Raw genomic sequence first — 19,426 nt, forward strand, 5'->3', positions numbered from 1 at the left:
TTCATTTTTCACATTTTCAACAAATTTTCACATTTTATCTACGAGGAACAAATAATGAAAATTCCAGTTTTTATAATGTTTATTCATAGACATTTTTGTTGACTGATTATTTTTATTCTTCGAATTCTAGTACGGAAAGTACCAGCAATTTGCCATTAAAAAAATGACTAGATTAATTTATTTAAATTTGAAATAAAATAATATTTCATGCATATTTGTTCACTATTTCGGTTATAATAGCCTCCCGTAGTGCTCAAAATGACCACTAAAAGCGCTTCAGTCAATTCGAGTTTCCCATCTATGCCTTCACACATAGCGAATATCTATGGTGTTAAATGTCAGTTTCACCAAGCAGAATTAGACGCGTGTAAAACACTTGTCATCGAATATTCAGTGAAATGTGAATATATAATTGATGTTAAACGAATTAAAGAAATATTAAAGATTAATATATGTAATATTAGGAGTACGAATACATAATTGTTAAAAAATGACTGACATAGGACAGTGGTTTAAAAACCTTCCAATTTTTACAAGACATTGGTTAGGTTTAACTTTAGCTTTTAGTTTACTAGGACGTTTTGGTTTGTTAAAACCCGAATACTTATATCTACTTAGTGAAAAATTCATAAATGAGCTACAGGTAATAATAAGTAAATTTTAAAGTCCAAAATCCTAATTCTTGAGAGAATTATACAATTTTACTTCTAGAAGATCTTGATGTAAACCATACAAAAATTGCATCTACCTTTTAGATATGGAGACCATTAACAGCAGTTTTCTATTACCCCCTCAACCCGGCCACAGGGTTCCACTTCATGATAAATTGTTACTTTTTATACAACTACTCGCTTAGATTAGAAACCGGTGCATTCCAAGGACGCCCTGCCGACTACTTCTTCATGTTGTTGTTCAATTGGGCATGTTGCGTAATCATATCATTATTTAAGGAAATGCCTGTAAGTTGTAATAGACAATTAGCATGAAATTGGTAGTAATTGTTATGTACCAACTGAATTAAATTAAAGCAAGACTCTTAAATAATTCTGTTAAAATAAAATATCATTATATTTCCTTTACCTGCAGTTGTTGATGGATCCAATGGTGTTATCGGTTTTGTATGTCTGGTGTCAACTGAACAGAGAGGCTATAGTTAACTTCTGGTTCGGCACAAGATTTCCTGCAATGTATTTGCCTTGGGTTCTGTTGGGTGTAAACCTAGTTTTATCAGGAGGGTAAGTGATAAAATGATACAAGAATACAAAATTAGTTTTAGAGATCTTTACCTTTTATCCATTTTTATTCTTGACTTTGTTACAGTGGCTTCATGGAGTTATCAGGAATTTTAGTTGGACATCTTTATTTCTTTCTCATGTACAAATATCCAGAGGAATATGGCGGTGCACAGCTTTTGACAACACCTAGCGCCTTGTAAGACCTTGAATTTATCATTAACTCATCTATTTAATTCATCATTTTGTTAATCTATAATCTCCCAATTGAATTTTTATAATTGTTTTCAGGAAAAAATATTTCCCAGAAACCCGAGGTGGTGTCTACAGTTTTGGAGGAAATGCACCGCAGAACATTCAAAGGCCGCAAGCACCAGCTGCACCGGCATTTGGTGGACACAGGTGGGGTCCAGGACAACCTCTCGGAGGCAATTAAATAATTACTCACAAGCCATTCACATAAATAACTTGTCATGAGTATATAATTGTACTAGAAGTCATTGCGATAAAATGGTTGTTATTTTTTATAACTAGAATACATATTTGAGTTTATAATCATCATTTTAGCATTTATATAAATAACACCGGTCCGGTTATAACCCACCAATTAAATGTTAATATATTAATATGTTGTACATCATAAATGTAATACTTATTTCATATATAATATATTATTTTAAATAATTTTTTTTAATTATTTTAAAACTATCCTGGCCTTGGTATGGTTCATTATAAAGCATGATTTAGTAAATCATGTTTTATTCTGATTGATTTCATTTCAAAGATAAATGATACAAGTAATTGTTCCATTGAAATGTGTACATAGATAATATCTAGTTTCCTTTTCCTCCAATTTATATTGTGGAATAATATTTTGCTGAATTTTTAATTTTAATCTTTAGTAATAATTGTTTTAAGTTTAGTGAAAATTAGTGAATATTAAGTACAGTATGTGATTTTTTTTGTAAATTCCACTTGCATAAGTTCTAGATACAAGCATTGTTATTTATAAAAAATAGCTGCAACAAACATAGTTCAATTAGAGAAAAGAATAATTCTGTCAAATTAAAATATTATTATCTTACCTTTTACTTCAGATTTTGTGCAAAATCAATCTTTTCTCATAACTTCTTTAAATACACTTTCTTAAATTGGTCATTTGTCATTTATAAATTCTTGCTCTGCTTCTTCTTCAATTTCTACTATTTTTTTTAACTAGATCGATATTTGTGTAATATAATAATATTGTAATGATAATGACTAAAAGTGATTGATATTTTTTATAACAAGTTCCAAAAATTCTAAGAATATTCTAAGATCGTAGACTAGACTATTCTAGTCTAAAAGAATTCTAGATCTATGATCATAAAATTAATTTTAAAAACTATTTTTGTTCCCATCACGCGTTATTCAATTTTTTTTTCATACGTTTTATCTTTCTTTCGATAGGATCTTGTACAATTACTCTTTTAATACGCCCTGTTGGTCTATTTAACTTCTTTAATATTTTGAAAAAAGAAATATTACAAGATGTTTAACTAATTTTTGGTGGGTGGTAATTCTTAACCATGTTCTAACAAAATAAATTGGAGCCCAAACACTTGCAAGTGTTAGCCATGGTTATAAGGCTGATAAAGTATATTATAGTCGTCTTATAATGATATCACTTTTATATATAATTTGAAATACGAGTTTTAATTATTAAGATACACCAACATGATGTAATTAGATGAAATTAATATTTTTCCTTATTTTGCATAAATTTCTTCGATATGAGTAAATAATTGACTCCATTGGTGCATCGATAAGATTTGAAATTTAACCATTTAGATAAAATTTTAACTGTTTATTGCAAAAATAAAATTTTCATTTTCATAAGAAATAATCAATACGATTGATATCTCTCAAGCAATCAATCTGCAATTATATTAATTGTATTGCATAATCTAAAAGCGCAGTCCATTATTCGAAACTTTCAAATGAATGCATTTCTAAATTTTAATCACTTTTAACCAACATTTTTTATAATTTAACTACACAATACAATACAATGTTTGCTTAGATCTTTTTTTTATTATTTTATTAGGAAGAAACGGGTGTTCAATCTTTTCCCAACTAATATCTTTCCAACAGTTTTTGAATTCATAAATTCAAATTAGGATTTTTAGCTAAAACGCGAACGAAATTTTTATTTTTTGCTAATTATAAACAAACTGCTCGTTCTATCGTCTCGCAAAACCAATCAATTTCAGTCCTTACCGAGATTCATGTAGGTAAGGAGGATCTAGAATGTTGATTTTATTCTTATCTTTCATGAAAAAGTATGTGTCTCTGTATGTGCGCCCTTAGCTGTTATGAAAAAGTATGGGTGTGTATTTTTGATCCTTCGTCGGCATTTTCTCAAAAACGGATGGACTGATTTCAAAAATTTATAAACCATTCGATGCAACAAGATGAGGACTATCGTTTGTCGGTTTTGCACGACCATCAGTCGAGCTTTTTTCTTTTAATTAGCGGTAAAGCTTAAAAAATATGCCAAATTTGAACCGATTTGAACAATAGACATTTTTATCACTTTTTGCTCCATATCTCAGAAGCCGCTGGACCTGCCTTTTCCAGAAACTAATCAGCACAATTCCCTATCAATTGGAATCGAATGTATTTTAAATCATTCAAATCGCTTGATCCGTACGCCTGAAAACGTGGACGAAAAATTGTATCCACACATACACACACATACAACAATTTTTTCTGAGATATACCAAATCTTCAGAAACCTTTAAAACGTAAAGATATGCAAAAAATATCAATTTTTAATAACTTACCCTACGGGAAGTTCATAAGAAATTCAATAAACTCCAAAGACCATTTTCTTTTAATTTAATATTTAATTATTTCCTTAGGCAATCTTACACTATTTTTATAGCATTGCACGTGGCGGCTACGTAACAAAGAATTAAAATGTATAAGTACTATCATATAAAAAGATGTACATATTTTTTGCAATCAGATTTAAAAGTCCTTTAAAATGAGTCCACCAACTCGAGACTAGGTCAAAATTTTTCCTACACCTATAGGATTAAATTGTTTTCAGCATATTCTTATCACTGAACATGATTTTAATATCGAATGTCGGCATTTAAACAACGACTAAAAATTCCTTAAACGTACACCCACGCGATAACGGGCCATTATGAAATTCTCACTAATCAATGTTTTATTTGATAAATAGGTAATTCCGAAAAATTAACCATTTTTTTCTTCAAACCGTAACACTTTCCTAAATCGTGTGCCCTAAATCTATTTTAAATAAAGATGATACATTATCTAACTTGAATTTTCAATGTCACGTGGTAAATGATATATAAAATAGATTTTTTTGAGAACTGTTGCAGTGTTTAAGTAGTTTTTAGAATAATTAGTTTGAAAATAATAGTGGATAAATTCACATGCATTAAAAATAACATCATCGTAAATATTTTTTTTATTTTAAAAAAAAAACTAGTGGTGTATGGCAACGTGCCTTCAGGCAAATTGCTAGAACTTCCTGTACCGTAACGAAATGTTCGAGAAATATTAAATGTTTTAGATTATTATAAATACTGTAACTTATATATGTTTACAGAAAAACAAACAAAATTTAATCATTCCAATTTAAAATGAAGGACTTTGTATAATATTTACAAGAATTATATAAACTAAAGTGCAAAGTTAAAATTATTAATTTGAAGTATATAATTGAGCTTTAGAACTTTAGCTTGAAAAAAAAAGAATCGTTGGCGATATTAATTTTTTTTTTAATAAAAAAAATCCAAAATCAATTGTTTCGTCAACACAAGTAGAAAGTTGTTTGAACCATTCAAATTGGATGCTTAGTTCTCTCATAAACTGCCATTCTTTGCACATTTAGCTCTGTATCTCCGAAACCGCTGGACCTGCCTTTGCCAAACACTAATCACCTCTTCTCTCAAATATTACAAATTTAATGTTTTTAGATCATTCAAATCAGGTCTTTCGCTCACTCAAAAACTCGATTTGTATTTTCTGCACTCTTTACTCCTTATCTCCAAAATGGCTGGACCTGCCTTTGCCAAAAACTAATCAGCACATCTCCCAATCTATAAAAATCGAATGATTTTTGAACCATTCAAATCGGTTGATGCGTGCACCCGAAAACGTGGACGAAAAATTGTATTCATACATACATACACACACACATCCATTTTATCTAAGGTTTTGGCATTCCTCATGTTCAGAAACTTTCAAAATGTGAAGCACTGTAAAAATTTTCATTTTCGATTTTAGGCCCTTTACTATAACTACCATACGGGAAGTTAATAATATTTATTTGAGTTTAAGTTTCATTTTTCGTCCAAAAATCGAAAATGAAATTTTTATATATCTTTACGTTTCAGAGGTTTCTGAACATTTTGGCATACCTTAGAAAAAAATTATGTATATGTGTGTACGCGTGTATTTTTTTTATAGCGAAGCAAATGCATTTATGCAACCCAGACTAAGTCTTTTGTCTGGGTAAGCCGGACTCAATACCGTCTAGGAATAATCCCGAGTAAAACCTTCGCTTTGCCCTTGCCTCGTGGGGGAAAGATCTAGAATGTTATCGAAGTCCCATTCGCTATTTTTCTTTCCATAGATCGTAGGTCATGTGTGCCTGTGTGTATATGGGTATGTGTGTATGATATGTGTATGTGTGTGTGTATGTATATGCGGATACATTTTTTGTCGACAATTTCGAGAACATGGTTTAACCGATTTGAATAATTCAAAAATTATTCGATTCCTATTAATAAGGAGACGTGCTGATTAGTTTTTGGCGAGGGCAGGCCCAGCAGTTTTGAAGATATGGGGCAAAAAGTACCAAAAATTATAGTTCAGTTTTTGAGAGAATGGCGTGTCCGATTCGAGTGATTCAAAACACATATTATATGTACTGACAAAACAAAGAAGTGATTAAATTTTTGTTAAGGTAGAACATGCAGTTTCGGAGATCAAATAAAAAATAATAAAAAATAGCCATTTTGCAGTCAAAATTGATCATCAGACATAGTCATCAGATATTTTATAGAGATTTTAATAATTAGTACATATTTTGTTTATATTTCTATGGGTTCCGTATCAATGTTCATTCTCTAGTATGCGACGCGGCTAGTAAAATTTTAATTTTTAGTACGGGAAGTTCTAGCAATTTGCTTGAGACACGAAAATTTCTGAATTCTCTATAATCTAATTTTTTCAAAGTTTTCCAAAAATGTTAATGTGTTTTTAAAAATTTTAATTTTCGGAACGGAAATTTTAGCAAATTCAAAATTCTCAACGATCTAATATTTTCTCAAGTTTTCCAAAATATAAATGTGTTTTTGCAAATTTTAATTTTTGGTACGAAAAGTTCTAGGAATTTGAATTTGTCTTAAGGCGCGATGCCATGCACTATGTTTTATCTATGAATAATTTTAAAATTGTTATTTTATAGAATCAAGTATTTACGTATAAGTTATTTTAAAAACTTTAACATTTTAGTACAAAACAAAATAAATATTAAGTATTTTTCTAAGAAATGCATTTTCCATAGTGGTAGCAAAAAATATTCATAAATTACCAGATTTTTGTAACTTTGAAATTATTTAATTATTTCATTAATAAATCATTAAACTAATAAAAATCCATATACCTACAATTATCTATTCAAAAACCACGTGCAAATATAAAAAACAAACAAGATAAACATAAATTTTAAAAGGATTCCCACTAAAATTAACGATAATTATAAAATTAACAAGAAATAATTTTAAAAATATTTGGAATAAATGAATTTATTCATATAGCCAAAGTGTAATGAATAAACAATAAGTGCATATATTTATGTAAAAGCACTATTATATATTTAAATTAATGGAATATTTGTAAAAACAAATGTATTTACCAGTAATTTTATACGAACAAGAATCACAGTTCTTATATTGTTCCTGTTCCTATAGGAAATGAATTAAAACATTAAAATTATTGTTATAGGTTTAGGTGTTTTCTAAATTAGTGCATTAAAAGACTATTCAAATTATATAAAAATGTTTTGGATTCCATCAGCAATATTGTGTTTCATTTTAATCGCAACTCTTGTTAAAAATTATGATGCAAAATTGCGATATGCAGAGTGGACGTCCAAATTACCAAATGAGATTTCAATAGATGATGATAGCTACATCAAGCAGAAAGGACAGCAGCTCACATTTGCATTTCCTGGTAATATATAGTTGATATAAATTCAAATATTCAAATAACCAAATCTGTTTCTGTTAAATAATTGGCTTCGTTTTTCATCTCCCTCATTTGATCAACTTTTCATCTATTGGAGTGGTGAAGGTCTTAGATACGTAGCAAAAATGCAACCACGTCATATTAGTGTGCGACGTAACCGTTACGTTTTTGCCCGCGAAATAGATACTACTGTGTGTCTTCCAGGGTACGTACCTGTACGTACGGATTTGGCGGCGCTACGCAACATTTATGGCTTTTTTTACGTGGCTGGGTAATAATACAAGTTCGATTGGATAACAATATGTGTCCAATATTAGCTCTGGATCAGGCTAAAAAAATACTATTAACAAAATACCATTAACCAGCACTAGATCACCATCAAATTTGCTAATAACATGCTTCAAAAAATTGTTGTCTAAAAAGCAGTGCTTCAGTTTAAAATCTAATCCAGGACTAGAAGATATGGTTATTTCACAAAGACTCATAAAAATCACAAAGGACTTACTTTTTCCAAAAAAATATCAGGATTTTTTGTCAAAATAAAATCCTTCCTCTCATTTTTACCTATTATCATCATTTACCCTCTGGCTGGTCTATCTGTTTTATTTAAAAACAAAGTTTCATCTATTGGAGTGATGGAAGGTCATTTGTGATAACAATCAAATGTATTCTTAACTTTAATTGGATAACAATATGTATTTATTATGAACTAAATAAGATCGTCATCTAATAGTACGAGATTACCATCAAATTCCCTAATAACATGCTTCAAAAAATAGTTGACTAAAAAGCAGTGCTTCAGTTCAAAGTTTAATCCCGGGACTAGGAAATATGGTTATTTATAAAAATAATCAATAAAACCAGAAGGAACTTGTTTTTTCCAAAAAATATTAGGATTTGTTGTCAAAAGCATACCCTCACTTTCTTTTTTACCTATTATCATCATTTATTTTCTGGTTGGTTTATCTGGTTTATCTCAAAACTACTGTCAATGCCAAATTATATAGTCAATTAATTCTTTATTTGTATTTCTTTAGTTTTACTTGTGGTCGTTTTAGGATAGTGCAAAAATTATTGTCAAAAATCTTCAATTGTGGAATGACTTTTCTATTTTTCCATGTCTATTTTAATTCTGTTATCTACTATTTACAAAGAAGTCTATTTAGTCTATCTGTAAAGTTGTCTAAAATCTTCAATTATCTTTGGCCATTTATCAAAATTCATTTTTCTCCACATTTTTCTCTTAACTTACGTTTTCTAGAATTGTATTGTTAGAATGCCTTTTATAACTTTATCCATGAATTTATCCATGTCCATTTTAATTCTGTTATCTACTATTTACGAAGTAGTCTATCTAGTTGTAAAAATTGTCTAAAACCTTTAATTATCTTTGGCCAATCATCAAAATTCATTTGTCTCGATTCAGCGACTTCAAATCCACAAGATGGAACAATCGAATATAGTTAACTCGCGTTTTCCAGAATAGTTTTGTTAGCACGCTTTTTCTCTTTATCTATGTCTATTTTAATTCTGTTATCTATAATTGTTATTTTTCAGGTACAAAATGGTGTGGTCCAGGAAACACGGCATCGAGTTACGAAGATTTGGGGATCGAACGAGAAACTGATAAATGCTGCAGGGCTCATGATAATTGTGATAATATACCGGCAGGAGAAACTAAGAACAATCTTACTAATAATGGAATGTTCACAAGGTAATAATAATAATAATATTATATGGTTGTCTGTCCGAAGACAGGTCTATGGTCTGAGAGCATCACAAAGTGAAGAATTCCTTTCCCATTCCTTGTTAATCATCACTATAGTTGTTCCATGGCGTAATAGTTAAGCGCGCTGCCTTGTATCGACAAGAGCGTGAGATTAAACATCGCTATAGACAACCTGATATCAAGCATTAGTAAACTGCACTACTAGTAATATCATTTTTCACTTGAAAGCATATTACCAATTGAAAATAACTCATTTCGGGCACTGCATTGTGAAATGGAAATAAGAAATTTCTTAGACTATTTTGCCCTGAATCGAGTTGGAGTTTATATAACTCAGCTCACGGCCCTGCCCTTGGTCTGGATAAATTTGACAATTCGTCAATAAAATTATGAAAGGTTTATTCCATTTTACCAAGTGATTAAAATAAAATTCCCGATGACAAAAGTGTAATAATTCCACATCTAATTTAAAGCTATAACAGTAAAAAATTAATAAATAAGTCTTGCAATTTAAATACATTTGTTGTTTTTAAGAGCTTATAATTTACCCTTACCCAATCCCAATTACCCAATTATGCATATAGCATATATTACTATACATTATTATTTTTTGCATAAAATATTTCATTTTTAATATGCTAAACATTGCTAATACAAATTATGTAATTGCGAATGCTAATTTATTGATATATAGAGTGAAATTAAAATAAACAAAAAATACAATGTATGCATAGACATAAATATTTCTTAAACCACTAAAAACTAGCCATGTATGGCATTGTGCCTTAAGGCAAATTACTGGAACTTCCCGTATCGTAACGAAATGTTCGAGGAATATTAAATGTCTTCAAATAGATTATTATAAATACTGTAACATTGCCTAATATTTATAACAATTATATAAACGATTCTAAATTTTAGAGTACATAAGTGATCTTTAGAACTTTAGCCAGAATCAAAATTAAAATCTGAATTTTTGAAAAAAAAAATAAAAATTGTTTTTCCAAAAACAATTGTTTTGTCAACACAAGCAAAAAGTTTTTTGATTCATTCAAATCAAATTCTTAGTTCTCTCAAAAACTGCAATTTTTTGCACATTTAGCTTCGTATCTCCAAAACGGCTGGACCTGCCTTTGCCAAAAACTAATAACCACTTCTCCCCATCATTACAAATTGAATATTTTTTTAATCATTTAAATCGGATACTCCGTTCTCTCAAAAGCTCGTTTTCTATTTTCTGCATTCTTTGCTCCGTATCTCCGTAATGGCTGGACCTGCATTTGCCAACAACTAATCAGCATAGGAATCGATTGTTCTTTGAATCACTCAATCGATTGTTCCGTACGCCCGAAATCGTCGACGAAAAATTGTATTCATACACACACATCTATTTTTTCTGATGTAAGCCAAAATGTTCAGAAACCTCTGAAACGACATGCAAAAATTTCCATTTTCGATTTTTGGACAATTACAATAATTGACCCTGCGGAAAGTTAATAGAATCAATTATTATTACAATTATTATTATTATTACATTGAATCATTTATTTTATAGGTTGCACTGCGATTGCGATCACGAATTTTACGATTGCCTAAAAGCAGCAAAATCAATGGTGTCCAACGAGATGGGCTTCTTATATTTTAACACCATCCACACATATTGCTATATGGAGGAGCACCCGATCAAAGGATGCCATACTCGGAGACAATGGTAAAAGTCTAATAAATAGAATTATAAATATAATTGATGTTGAAATAGTCATGCTAATAAACTGATTGTACACTTTATACCTAACTGCAAACTTGATTAACAATCAACATTTGATATAAGAACCCCCAGGTAATGATAAACGTTTATTTGTAATTTTTGCCATTTATTTCTACAATATTACTATAGTTTTATTGTTCATTAAATTTTAAAAATTTCCTTTGACAAACTCTAAAAAGAATTATCAAAATCCGAATAACCGTTTAGGAGATAGAAGTATCAAATCATACACCCGTACAGAAGAATTTTATATATATAAGATATATTAAATAAATCAATGACAACTCTATCAAATAATTCCCCTTAATCTCATTAAACTTTACTTGACTTAGACAAAATTGATATTTAGGTGACGGTTCTCTTAGTAGACGAATATATTTACCAAACTTAACAATATTGACCCTTTCCACTCGCTAATTGCGAGATTTATATATTTTGTCCCAGGAGCGGCGGCATCCGAGTAGAAAAGGTTAAGTTATTAATTAAATACAGAAGACTTGTTTTTGTTAATACATTATGCTTGATAATAATATTTGTTGTTACTAATTTAGGTTTCTCCAAAGAAGATGTGTGGAGTACGATTTTGATACAAGTCAACCTAAAAAATGGCAATGGTTCGATTTGCCCATATGGAAATAGATCAAATCATATTTATTTATGATGATTATAAGTTAAGAAATCGAATCTCATATTACGATAGAATTTAAATTATTCTAAGGGACCGATTCGGTCGCACAACAGATCAAAGTTATGGCAAGGCCATGTTTCGCTCAAACTTCCATACATAATGCTACTGATTCATACTGTCGAAATGTCTTGTATTTGCTGTGCATTCAGGTTTTTCTCACACAAACTGCAACGTCACTCGTATGTTATGAAGTTGGGTCAGAAAGACCATGTTACCTAAAATCGTTTTTTGACATTTGTGCGGTTTCTAGGTTAGATTTTCTGACAACCTGAGAACAACGCCTGACTGCACAAAAACCACATGGCTTTTGCCAATATTTTGTATGGGAAGTTCTTTATAAAATAGCCTTGCCATAACATTGGTCTGTTATGCGGCAGAATCGGTCCCTAAATATAATAAATTAAGAATATTATCAATAATAGAACTTTTATTATCAATAGGGAAAAGATAAGTTATAGTAATTTTATATATGACTGCCATCGTATTGAAAAAGTCTTCTTTTGGCACGTAAGTTTTATTTAAAAAGTCGACGATGAAATCAGAATAAAATAGTGATTTTTATCGTAATGATGTTGCGAATAAAATTAATTAGAGAAAATAAAGCAAACGACTTAATTGTCTAAAATAAATCTTGTTTTCAATCACACATTTTACCAAAAACTTCAGGAATTGTTATTTTAGTAGAAATTTAAATATAAAATCGGTAAACCGATGATTACGTTTATTCCAATTGCTATTTATTCATATTTATTGTTATAATAAAATATTTTACTAATCCCATGAAAATATGTATGTTTAAAAAACCGTGATCAATTTAATATAATGAATAAAAATATATATAATAAAATATACGAAATTTGTGTTAAGTTATTGTTATAAAATATATAGATAATTATTTAATAATTTTAATTTTATGTAATGATAAGAACATGTTTCCGGGCACCTGTATCTGAATTGTTATTTTGAAGCACAGTATTATTATAAATAAAATTTTATTAATTAATAATAAAAATGTAAGAAAACTATGGATTTTTTACTGAATATACTTATACCAACATTTAACATTGAAATAATACATTACTTTTGTATGTGTAACCAACATTTTCTAAGGCAGAATTAAACTGAGATTAGTTGAATCATTAAGTCATTAGATTAATTGAATCATAATTTTGCATTAATTTAATCAAGCTTTAACTATTTTAATAAGCAATGTTGGTCTAAGCACACATTTACACAACTATGTCAAACTTAGAATAAAAACCACAAGTTTAAATGAAATTACCTTAGGTAGATACAAAATTTTAAACCAAAAAGTAATTAAAGAGCTTCCCGTAGGGTGAGTTATAGTAATCGCAAAAAAATCGAAAATGAAAATGTTTGCATATCTTCACGTTTCAAGAGTTTCTGAATATTTTGGGATACCTTAGAAAAAATGGATGTATGTGAGTGTGTGCGGATACAAATTTTCGTCGACGATTTCGGTAACACAGGTCAACCGATTTGAATGATTCAGAAAACATTTGATTCGTATTGATAGGGAGACGTGCTGATTAGTTTTTGGCAAAGGCAGGTCGAGCTATTTCGAAGATACAGAGAGATTAGAATCTTAATAGTAAATGTTTCTCATTCCTCTTTTGTTTCTTACACCCCGCATCCACTCACTCTACCGCACATGCCGCGTATCTTTGAATTCATTTGTGTTACTATGCACAGCGAGAGAACAGCACACAATATTAGGAGGGCAATATGTGCTCCTTTAGTTTCTCATTTTATTAATTATTATTAGTTATGATGTTCTTTAGCACAAGTTTAGTGTTTAATAAATTGTATATAATTTTTTTTGTGTTTTTCCTGGTTTGGTATGTATATAATTTTCTCCTTTTTATATTTTTATATTTAATATCAACTATTGTTATTTATGTAATATGTTGTTTAGATTACTGAATGATGACGCACATTAAGAGTCAAAACGCTTAATATAATGAAAACTATTCTATTTAAATCTATTTTTAATTCGACGATAGGGCTGCAAAATACTTTACATATATATATATATATATATATATATATATATTAAATTCTCAGAAACCCTATATGTGATATCATGAAGTTTATTGTTATAAATAATTTAAAATACATTAAGATTTTGCATACATATACATATATAAAGTACTAAATGCTAAGTTTGCAATTGTGCAAATTTGAACACATTTTTTTTAAAGAACCTTATAATGAGATGCAATCTCAATCATAAAACAAATGTACAATTTACAACTTACTATAATAAATGTACAAGATTCTGTATATACATATAAAAATAGTGTTAAAAATATACATATTTGTATTTGATATTTAAAAGTGATGTAGAAAAACCTGTCATGAATTCATTGTAAAAATATTTGCACGTTTATTACTAAACTAAACTGGTGAGCATTTGGAATATATCAAATCACATTGACAATAAGCTGATGCAGAGAAATTAAAAAAGCACTAATTTTCTATTTTTCATGTCAAGTTTTAAAAATAATCTAATTTTTGTCAAATCTAAAATACGACTTGTTTTTAATAAACATAATTTTACCATATTTAACTTCAGAAATTGTTCTTTAGTCGTAATTTTAATATAATATCAGTAATAAAATTGCTGTTAGTTTATATTTGTTGTAATAATAAATTATTTAATTAACTCGATAAAAATATTTAGAGTTAAGTTACTGTTACAAAATATATAGATAGAAATTTCAATTTTATGTAATAAGAAGAATAGTTTTTCAGGCACTTGTTTTCGATTGGTTATTTTGGAGGCACAGTATAAATGAAAATTTGTTAATAAATATTAAATATGGAAGAAAACCATATACAAATGATTTTGATACTGTTAAAAGGGTGATCTACCATTTACAATCGTTTTGTCTACCTATCGAGGTAAAAAAAATGAATTAAAATGTGATGAGAGTTTAAAATATACTAAGTAGATATCAAAATAAATAGTTTCATAATTTGCAAATTGTATTGGACTAAAAATATTCATATTGTAGATCATGCAGCATTTGTTATTAATTCTTAAATAATAAAATTTATTAGTTGTATCAGTTTTAATCTGTGGTTGCAGGATGAGTTTAATAGCCAAATTTTAACCAAATAAATTATGGACACATTAGGATTAGGTCAAAAGGAATCAAGAGTATTAAGACATCCTAATAAAAATATTAATTACCAAATATTGAAAACAATTTTAATTTTTAGAAATAAATGGGCAATTCTGCCGTAACAAAACTTATAAAATAGCATTGTCATGGCGACGCTCTCTTATGCTTGTTTTTGGTATTGGGAATTATAAAAATGTCTATCTACTTGCTGTGCGATCAGGCATATTTTACATAAAAACAAGCAAGAAAAAATCTTATGATAGCATAATCTTCGATGAAACAGTTATCATAACATTCTCCCTCTTTTGTTTTAATGTAAAATACGCCTGATCGCACAGCAAATAAATAGACATTTTCATAATATTCAATACCAAGAACAAGCATAAGAGAGCGTTGCCATGACAACGCTAATTTATAAGCTCTGTTACGGCAGAATTGCCCCATAAATACCTATAAAAGTTCAGAAACTTAAATATTTTTTTAGTGTAAGTACACCAACATTTAGCATTGAAGAAATACATTTAATGCATGTATAACAAGTTTTAAATTTAGCTTTAAATTGTATCATAATTTTAATTAAGTTTTAACAAATTTAATTAACAATTTTCATCTTAGACACACGTAGTATTGTACAACAAACAAATAAATAATAATGAAGACTTCAAATGGAAAGTAAATGAAAAAAAAGACTTAATTAGATAATTTCAACAATTAAATTAATAATACTAATTTTAAAGGATATAAATATAGTCAACGATTAAAATGGGCTACACAAAAGAATCTATTTTTTTCTACAAAAAGTAAAATCCAGAATAATATCAAAATGAATACTGTTGAAGAAAGTGGTCAACAAGCAATCACAAAAAATAAAATAATTTTCCATCAGTAATTTGTCTTTGTACGATACAAAATTATCAAAAGACTAGCACCGTTTTAAAAATTATTATAGGAACCCACAATGATTTATAACATTCATTCCACTACCACAGAAATATTAATTAAAATCTGTTCATAATTTCAAAAGGAACCCCAAAAGTGTTAAATATGAATTACTAACAATTTTGGTAAACAGCATAGTTAAAAATAATGTTTAAGTTATCAAGTACATAAAATTACAGAAAGTGATGCGTTTAATAACTAAGTTACATTTAATAACCCTGTCGTGTGGGTGTTGTAACTTTGGATTCTGGTCTAACACCTTGCGCACTTTGACCCATTCTGATAGCTTTGAATTTCAAGAATGCATCGTATCCATATAGAACCATCGCACAGAAACCAAAGAACTAGAATAAATATAATTCATACACATTGGGCAAGGAAAAAATCTCAATCAGTAGATTATATTTTCCATTTACTCTTATAATATTTTATCAACTTACTATTTAATATTTAGTCATAATTGAAAATTCATATCTCATGCATTGACCAATGGAATGAAAAATATTTTGTTTTAATAAAGTTTACAAGAAATATTTTGAATAATTTTGCTTATGATAGACAGAACCCAATTTTGTTCTATATGTTATTAGAAAAAATATTGTTATCCACTTACCGCTGCAGCTGCAAATGCTTCATAATATGATCCATGTGCAGCAGCTAAGGATGCTGCTAACAAGTAGAAAAATGTCCATAAACCGTTAAACACAAACTCTATTTTGAGCCAAGGAATTTGGTAGAATTTCTCAACTATGTGAAAAGTGTATAAAATCAGCATAATTCCCGTAAACCAAAATGCTGTCATAGACACAGTGTTGAACCATGCACCTCTTGATGTATATGATGCATTGGAAACTTCGATACAAATAAATCCAAGCAAATTTAAAGCCTGAAATAGATAAATAAGATGTATTAATGGACAAAGTAAATCATGCTAATGCAACGAAAAAGCATTACGTTAGTTGTGTGCCAACAATTCGTCATTCGCTCTCAATGATATCATTTCTATACGGGTCGATTGCGATTGGACGTCGTGTCGCGTGAGTATGATTGCTTTGATTGTATAATGAAAATAAAAAAACAAATGAGAAATCTATGCCGTGTAAGAAACGGAAAAGTTATTTTTATAGGCAAAACACATACTACAGCTGCTCAAAGAATGAGACTGTATCGCCTGCGGAAAAGTAAAAAAAAAAACAAGCAGTCAATGAATGTGTGTTAATTTTAATTACATGATGAGTGAAATTGTGTAAACAATATCTATTTAGGCCAGGGCTTCTTAAACTTTTTTATATAGCGACCCCCCTCAAGCTTAGGAAATTTTAAACGACCCCCTCCTCCAAATAATAAAATATATTGGAAACGTTGACATAAAACTATATATATATATATATATATATATATATATATATATATTTAATACAAAAAATAAACTTTTGTAACAAATTCTTTATAAAAAACATAAAACTATATCTACATATTCAATAGAAAAAATAAACTTTTGTAACATTTTTTTATGAAAACCTATTTCTAACATCAATCAATATTAATGTGATGAATGTGATTGTTTATTTTTACACAAATAATTAAATCTAGGCTCAATTTAAGTTAGTGCAGATCATAATAAATTTTCAACGTTTATTAAAGTTATTGGAAACGTATTTTGATTTTATTTAAGTTAATGTAGAAAAGGCTGATTCACATAAATATGTTGCACAAAATGGCAGTAATTTGTTTATTGCCATTTCCGACAGTAGGGAATATTCTGATTTGATTTCAATCCAAAATTCATGCACACGCACTTGAGAAAATCTGAGTCGCAAGGTAGTATCACTTGCTAATTCGGTAAATTCTTCTTGTGCTTTTAAGTTTAAAAAATTAAATTCTTCCATTTCAATTGAAAATGGATTGCAAATAGCATAGTTTGAGAAGCCATAAATTATCGTGAAAATAGTCGACCTAATTTTAAAATTTTGTTTATAATGATTGAAACCTTTGCGACCCCATTTTAGTAGTCTCGCGACCCCCATGGGGGTCGCGACCCCCACTTTAAGAAGCCCTGATTTAGGCAATGATTAACATAATAATTCTCTGCATTTTTATAGATATTAAAAAATATTAAAGCAATACATCTTTATTCTATCATGATCTGATCATGAAGATATATCTTACGCAGAATTATATCTCAGGCACTTTTGGAAGTTTAGTGGAAGTCTACATGTTTTTCGTTTATGATGGCTATTAAGTATTACAAAGTTGCATATTTTTATAAACAATGAAAAATAAATTGATATTCAGATTTATTACTCTAAAGAAGAGATCAAGCACAACAATAGTTTATGTAGCTGTGTATCAATTATATACAGATATAGTTCGTAATGGACATCTATGCATTTTATGTAAATTAAATTATTCAAGATTGTTTTAAATTCACTGTTTGAACAAATATTATAGAATTTATTAATCAGCAATTACTTCATATCTCTAATAAAGTGTGACTTAAATTACATTAATATTTTCAAATATTATAAATATTTTTAATGCTATTATAAATATATAATTTATAATTTATCATTATATAAATGTGTATAATGGTTGACACTAATAAATGTGTGCATCACGAGTGTTACCATATTACTAATAAACATTGTTCAAAATTGTTATATGATGTATTTATTTTTACTTAAATGTCATCTCGTAAAATAGCAAAAAATTTTTACTTCAATCGCTTGTAAACCTTATGCACACTTTTTTTTTTTAATACTTCACATAAAGCTTTCAATTGTTTAGATCCAATTGTTACTATTTACAATTAAATATATTTCACAATAAGTATTTTTATAAAGTGTTGAAATATATTTTTTGAGGTTAAGTTTTAAATTGATGAGACAATACATCATAATTTAGTACTTTATGAAATAAAGTTAGTCCAACTTAATAAACATCATTTTAACTTACAATTTGTGCAACTTTCAGTACACCATCGGGAATAGTCCTTATGTAAAATTTATCGAATCGAACAATATTTGTGGTTGTGGTTGTTGGATCATTTGCAGCTTCCACCGACATTTTGAACCTATTATAGAATACACTTCATTTAGCAAAATTTTAATTAGAAATAAACAAATTTCATGAGTTTTTATTAAATATTACTTTGCTCAGTTTACATATAAATATTTATTATGCATAATGTGTATGTATAAATTGTTAATATTACATTTTTTAAAAGATCTTTGAAATATCTAAATGATGACTACATGTTATGTTAAACTAATGTTTAAAATAATTATGATCTCATAAAGCAATCATATAAAAAAGTGTTAATTACCTTTTGTATTTCTTAATACCAAATTTCGTTCGGTTTTTAGGCAAATCAATAACCTCAAGTATTTCTCAAAACTAAATCAATACAAATGATGTCAACAAAACTTACTTTTAATTAATTCCACTAAAGAATTCTTAGGCGTACACTCCTCTAACCTGAACAGTTGACGCCCCTTCAAAGAATTTCGATATTGATATAAAACAGTCACTAGAATTGTTAACTGTGAATTATTAGAGAACTGATATTTTGCCAACAACTGTTTAATTAAATATCACAACGCATTTAAAATAAATCAAACGGTGCTTTCGAATTAGAGCCAATTTGCA

General features: G+C 28.6%; 3 protein-coding genes across 3 annotated transcripts; 2 read left to right on the forward strand and 1 right to left on the reverse strand.

Moving 5' to 3' along the window:
- Positions 1-394: 394 nt before the first annotated feature.
- LOC113389191 (derlin-1-like) lies at positions 395-1,832 on the forward strand. The gene is made up of 5 exons (XM_026626249.1): positions 395-643; positions 756-959; positions 1,087-1,235; positions 1,321-1,431; positions 1,524-1,832. Exons 1-5 carry the CDS (start codon positions 491-493, stop codon positions 1,666-1,668), a joined length of 762 nt encoding a protein of 253 aa, XP_026482034.1. The 5' UTR covers positions 395-490; the 3' UTR covers positions 1,669-1,832.
- A 5,483-nt stretch (positions 1,833-7,315) lies between these two features.
- On the forward strand, positions 7,316-11,641 carry LOC113389467 (phospholipase A2-like). The gene is made up of 4 exons (XM_026626498.1): positions 7,316-7,490; positions 9,063-9,219; positions 10,790-10,945; positions 11,554-11,641. The coding sequence occupies exons 1-4, from the start codon at positions 7,316-7,318 to the stop codon at positions 11,639-11,641; spliced, it is 576 nt and encodes a 191-aa protein (XP_026482283.1).
- A 4,027-nt stretch (positions 11,642-15,668) lies between these two features.
- Positions 15,669-19,426, reverse strand: LOC113389192 (CKLF-like MARVEL transmembrane domain-containing protein 4). Its single transcript, XM_026626250.1, has 4 exons — positions 19,209-19,426; positions 18,734-18,851; positions 16,392-16,664; positions 15,669-16,122 (listed from the first exon to the last, which is right to left on the reverse strand). The coding sequence occupies exons 2-4, from the start codon at positions 18,842-18,844 to the stop codon at positions 15,988-15,990; spliced, it is 519 nt and encodes a 172-aa protein (XP_026482035.1). The 5' UTR covers positions 18,845-18,851; positions 19,209-19,426; the 3' UTR covers positions 15,669-15,987.

The sequence above is a fragment of the Ctenocephalides felis genome, unplaced genomic scaffold, assembly GCF_003426905.1.
Source record: "Ctenocephalides felis isolate EL2017-DRISC unplaced genomic scaffold, ASM342690v1 CF-g0.4_SCAFFOLD_03573, whole genome shotgun sequence".
Taxonomy (NCBI): Eukaryota; Metazoa; Arthropoda; class Insecta; order Siphonaptera; family Pulicidae; genus Ctenocephalides; species Ctenocephalides felis.

Bases quoted from the DNA above. Each gene is read 5' to 3' on its own strand.
- LOC113389191 (XM_026626249.1), top strand. From the start codon at position 491: ATGACTGACATAGGACAGTGGTTTAAAAACCTTCCAATTTTTACAAGA. The intron at 1,236-1,320 runs GTAAGTGATAAA...ACTTTGTTACAG, and splicing joins AACCTAGTTTTATCAGGAGG to TGGCTTCATGGAGTTATCAG. The intron at 1,432-1,523 runs GTAAGACCTTGA...AATTGTTTTCAG, and splicing joins TTGACAACACCTAGCGCCTT to GAAAAAATATTTCCCAGAAA.
- LOC113389467 (XM_026626498.1), top strand. From the start codon at position 7,316: ATGTTTTGGATTCCATCAGCAATATTGTGTTTCATTTTAATCGCAACT. The intron at 9,220-10,789 runs GTAATAATAATA...TTTATTTTATAG, and splicing joins AATAATGGAATGTTCACAAG to GTTGCACTGCGATTGCGATC. The intron at 10,946-11,553 runs GTAAAAGTCTAA...TTACTAATTTAG, and splicing joins TGCCATACTCGGAGACAATG to GTTTCTCCAAAGAAGATGTG.
- LOC113389192 (XM_026626250.1), bottom strand. From the start codon at position 18,844: ATGTCGGTGGAAGCTGCAAATGATCCAACAACCACAACCACAAATATT. The intron at 16,665-18,733 runs GTAAGTTAAAAT...TATCTATTTCAG, and splicing joins TACTGAAAGTTGCACAAATT to GCTTTAAATTTGCTTGGATT. The intron at 16,123-16,391 runs GTAAGTGGATAA...TATTTATTCTAG, and splicing joins AAGCATTTGCAGCTGCAGCG to TTCTTTGGTTTCTGTGCGAT.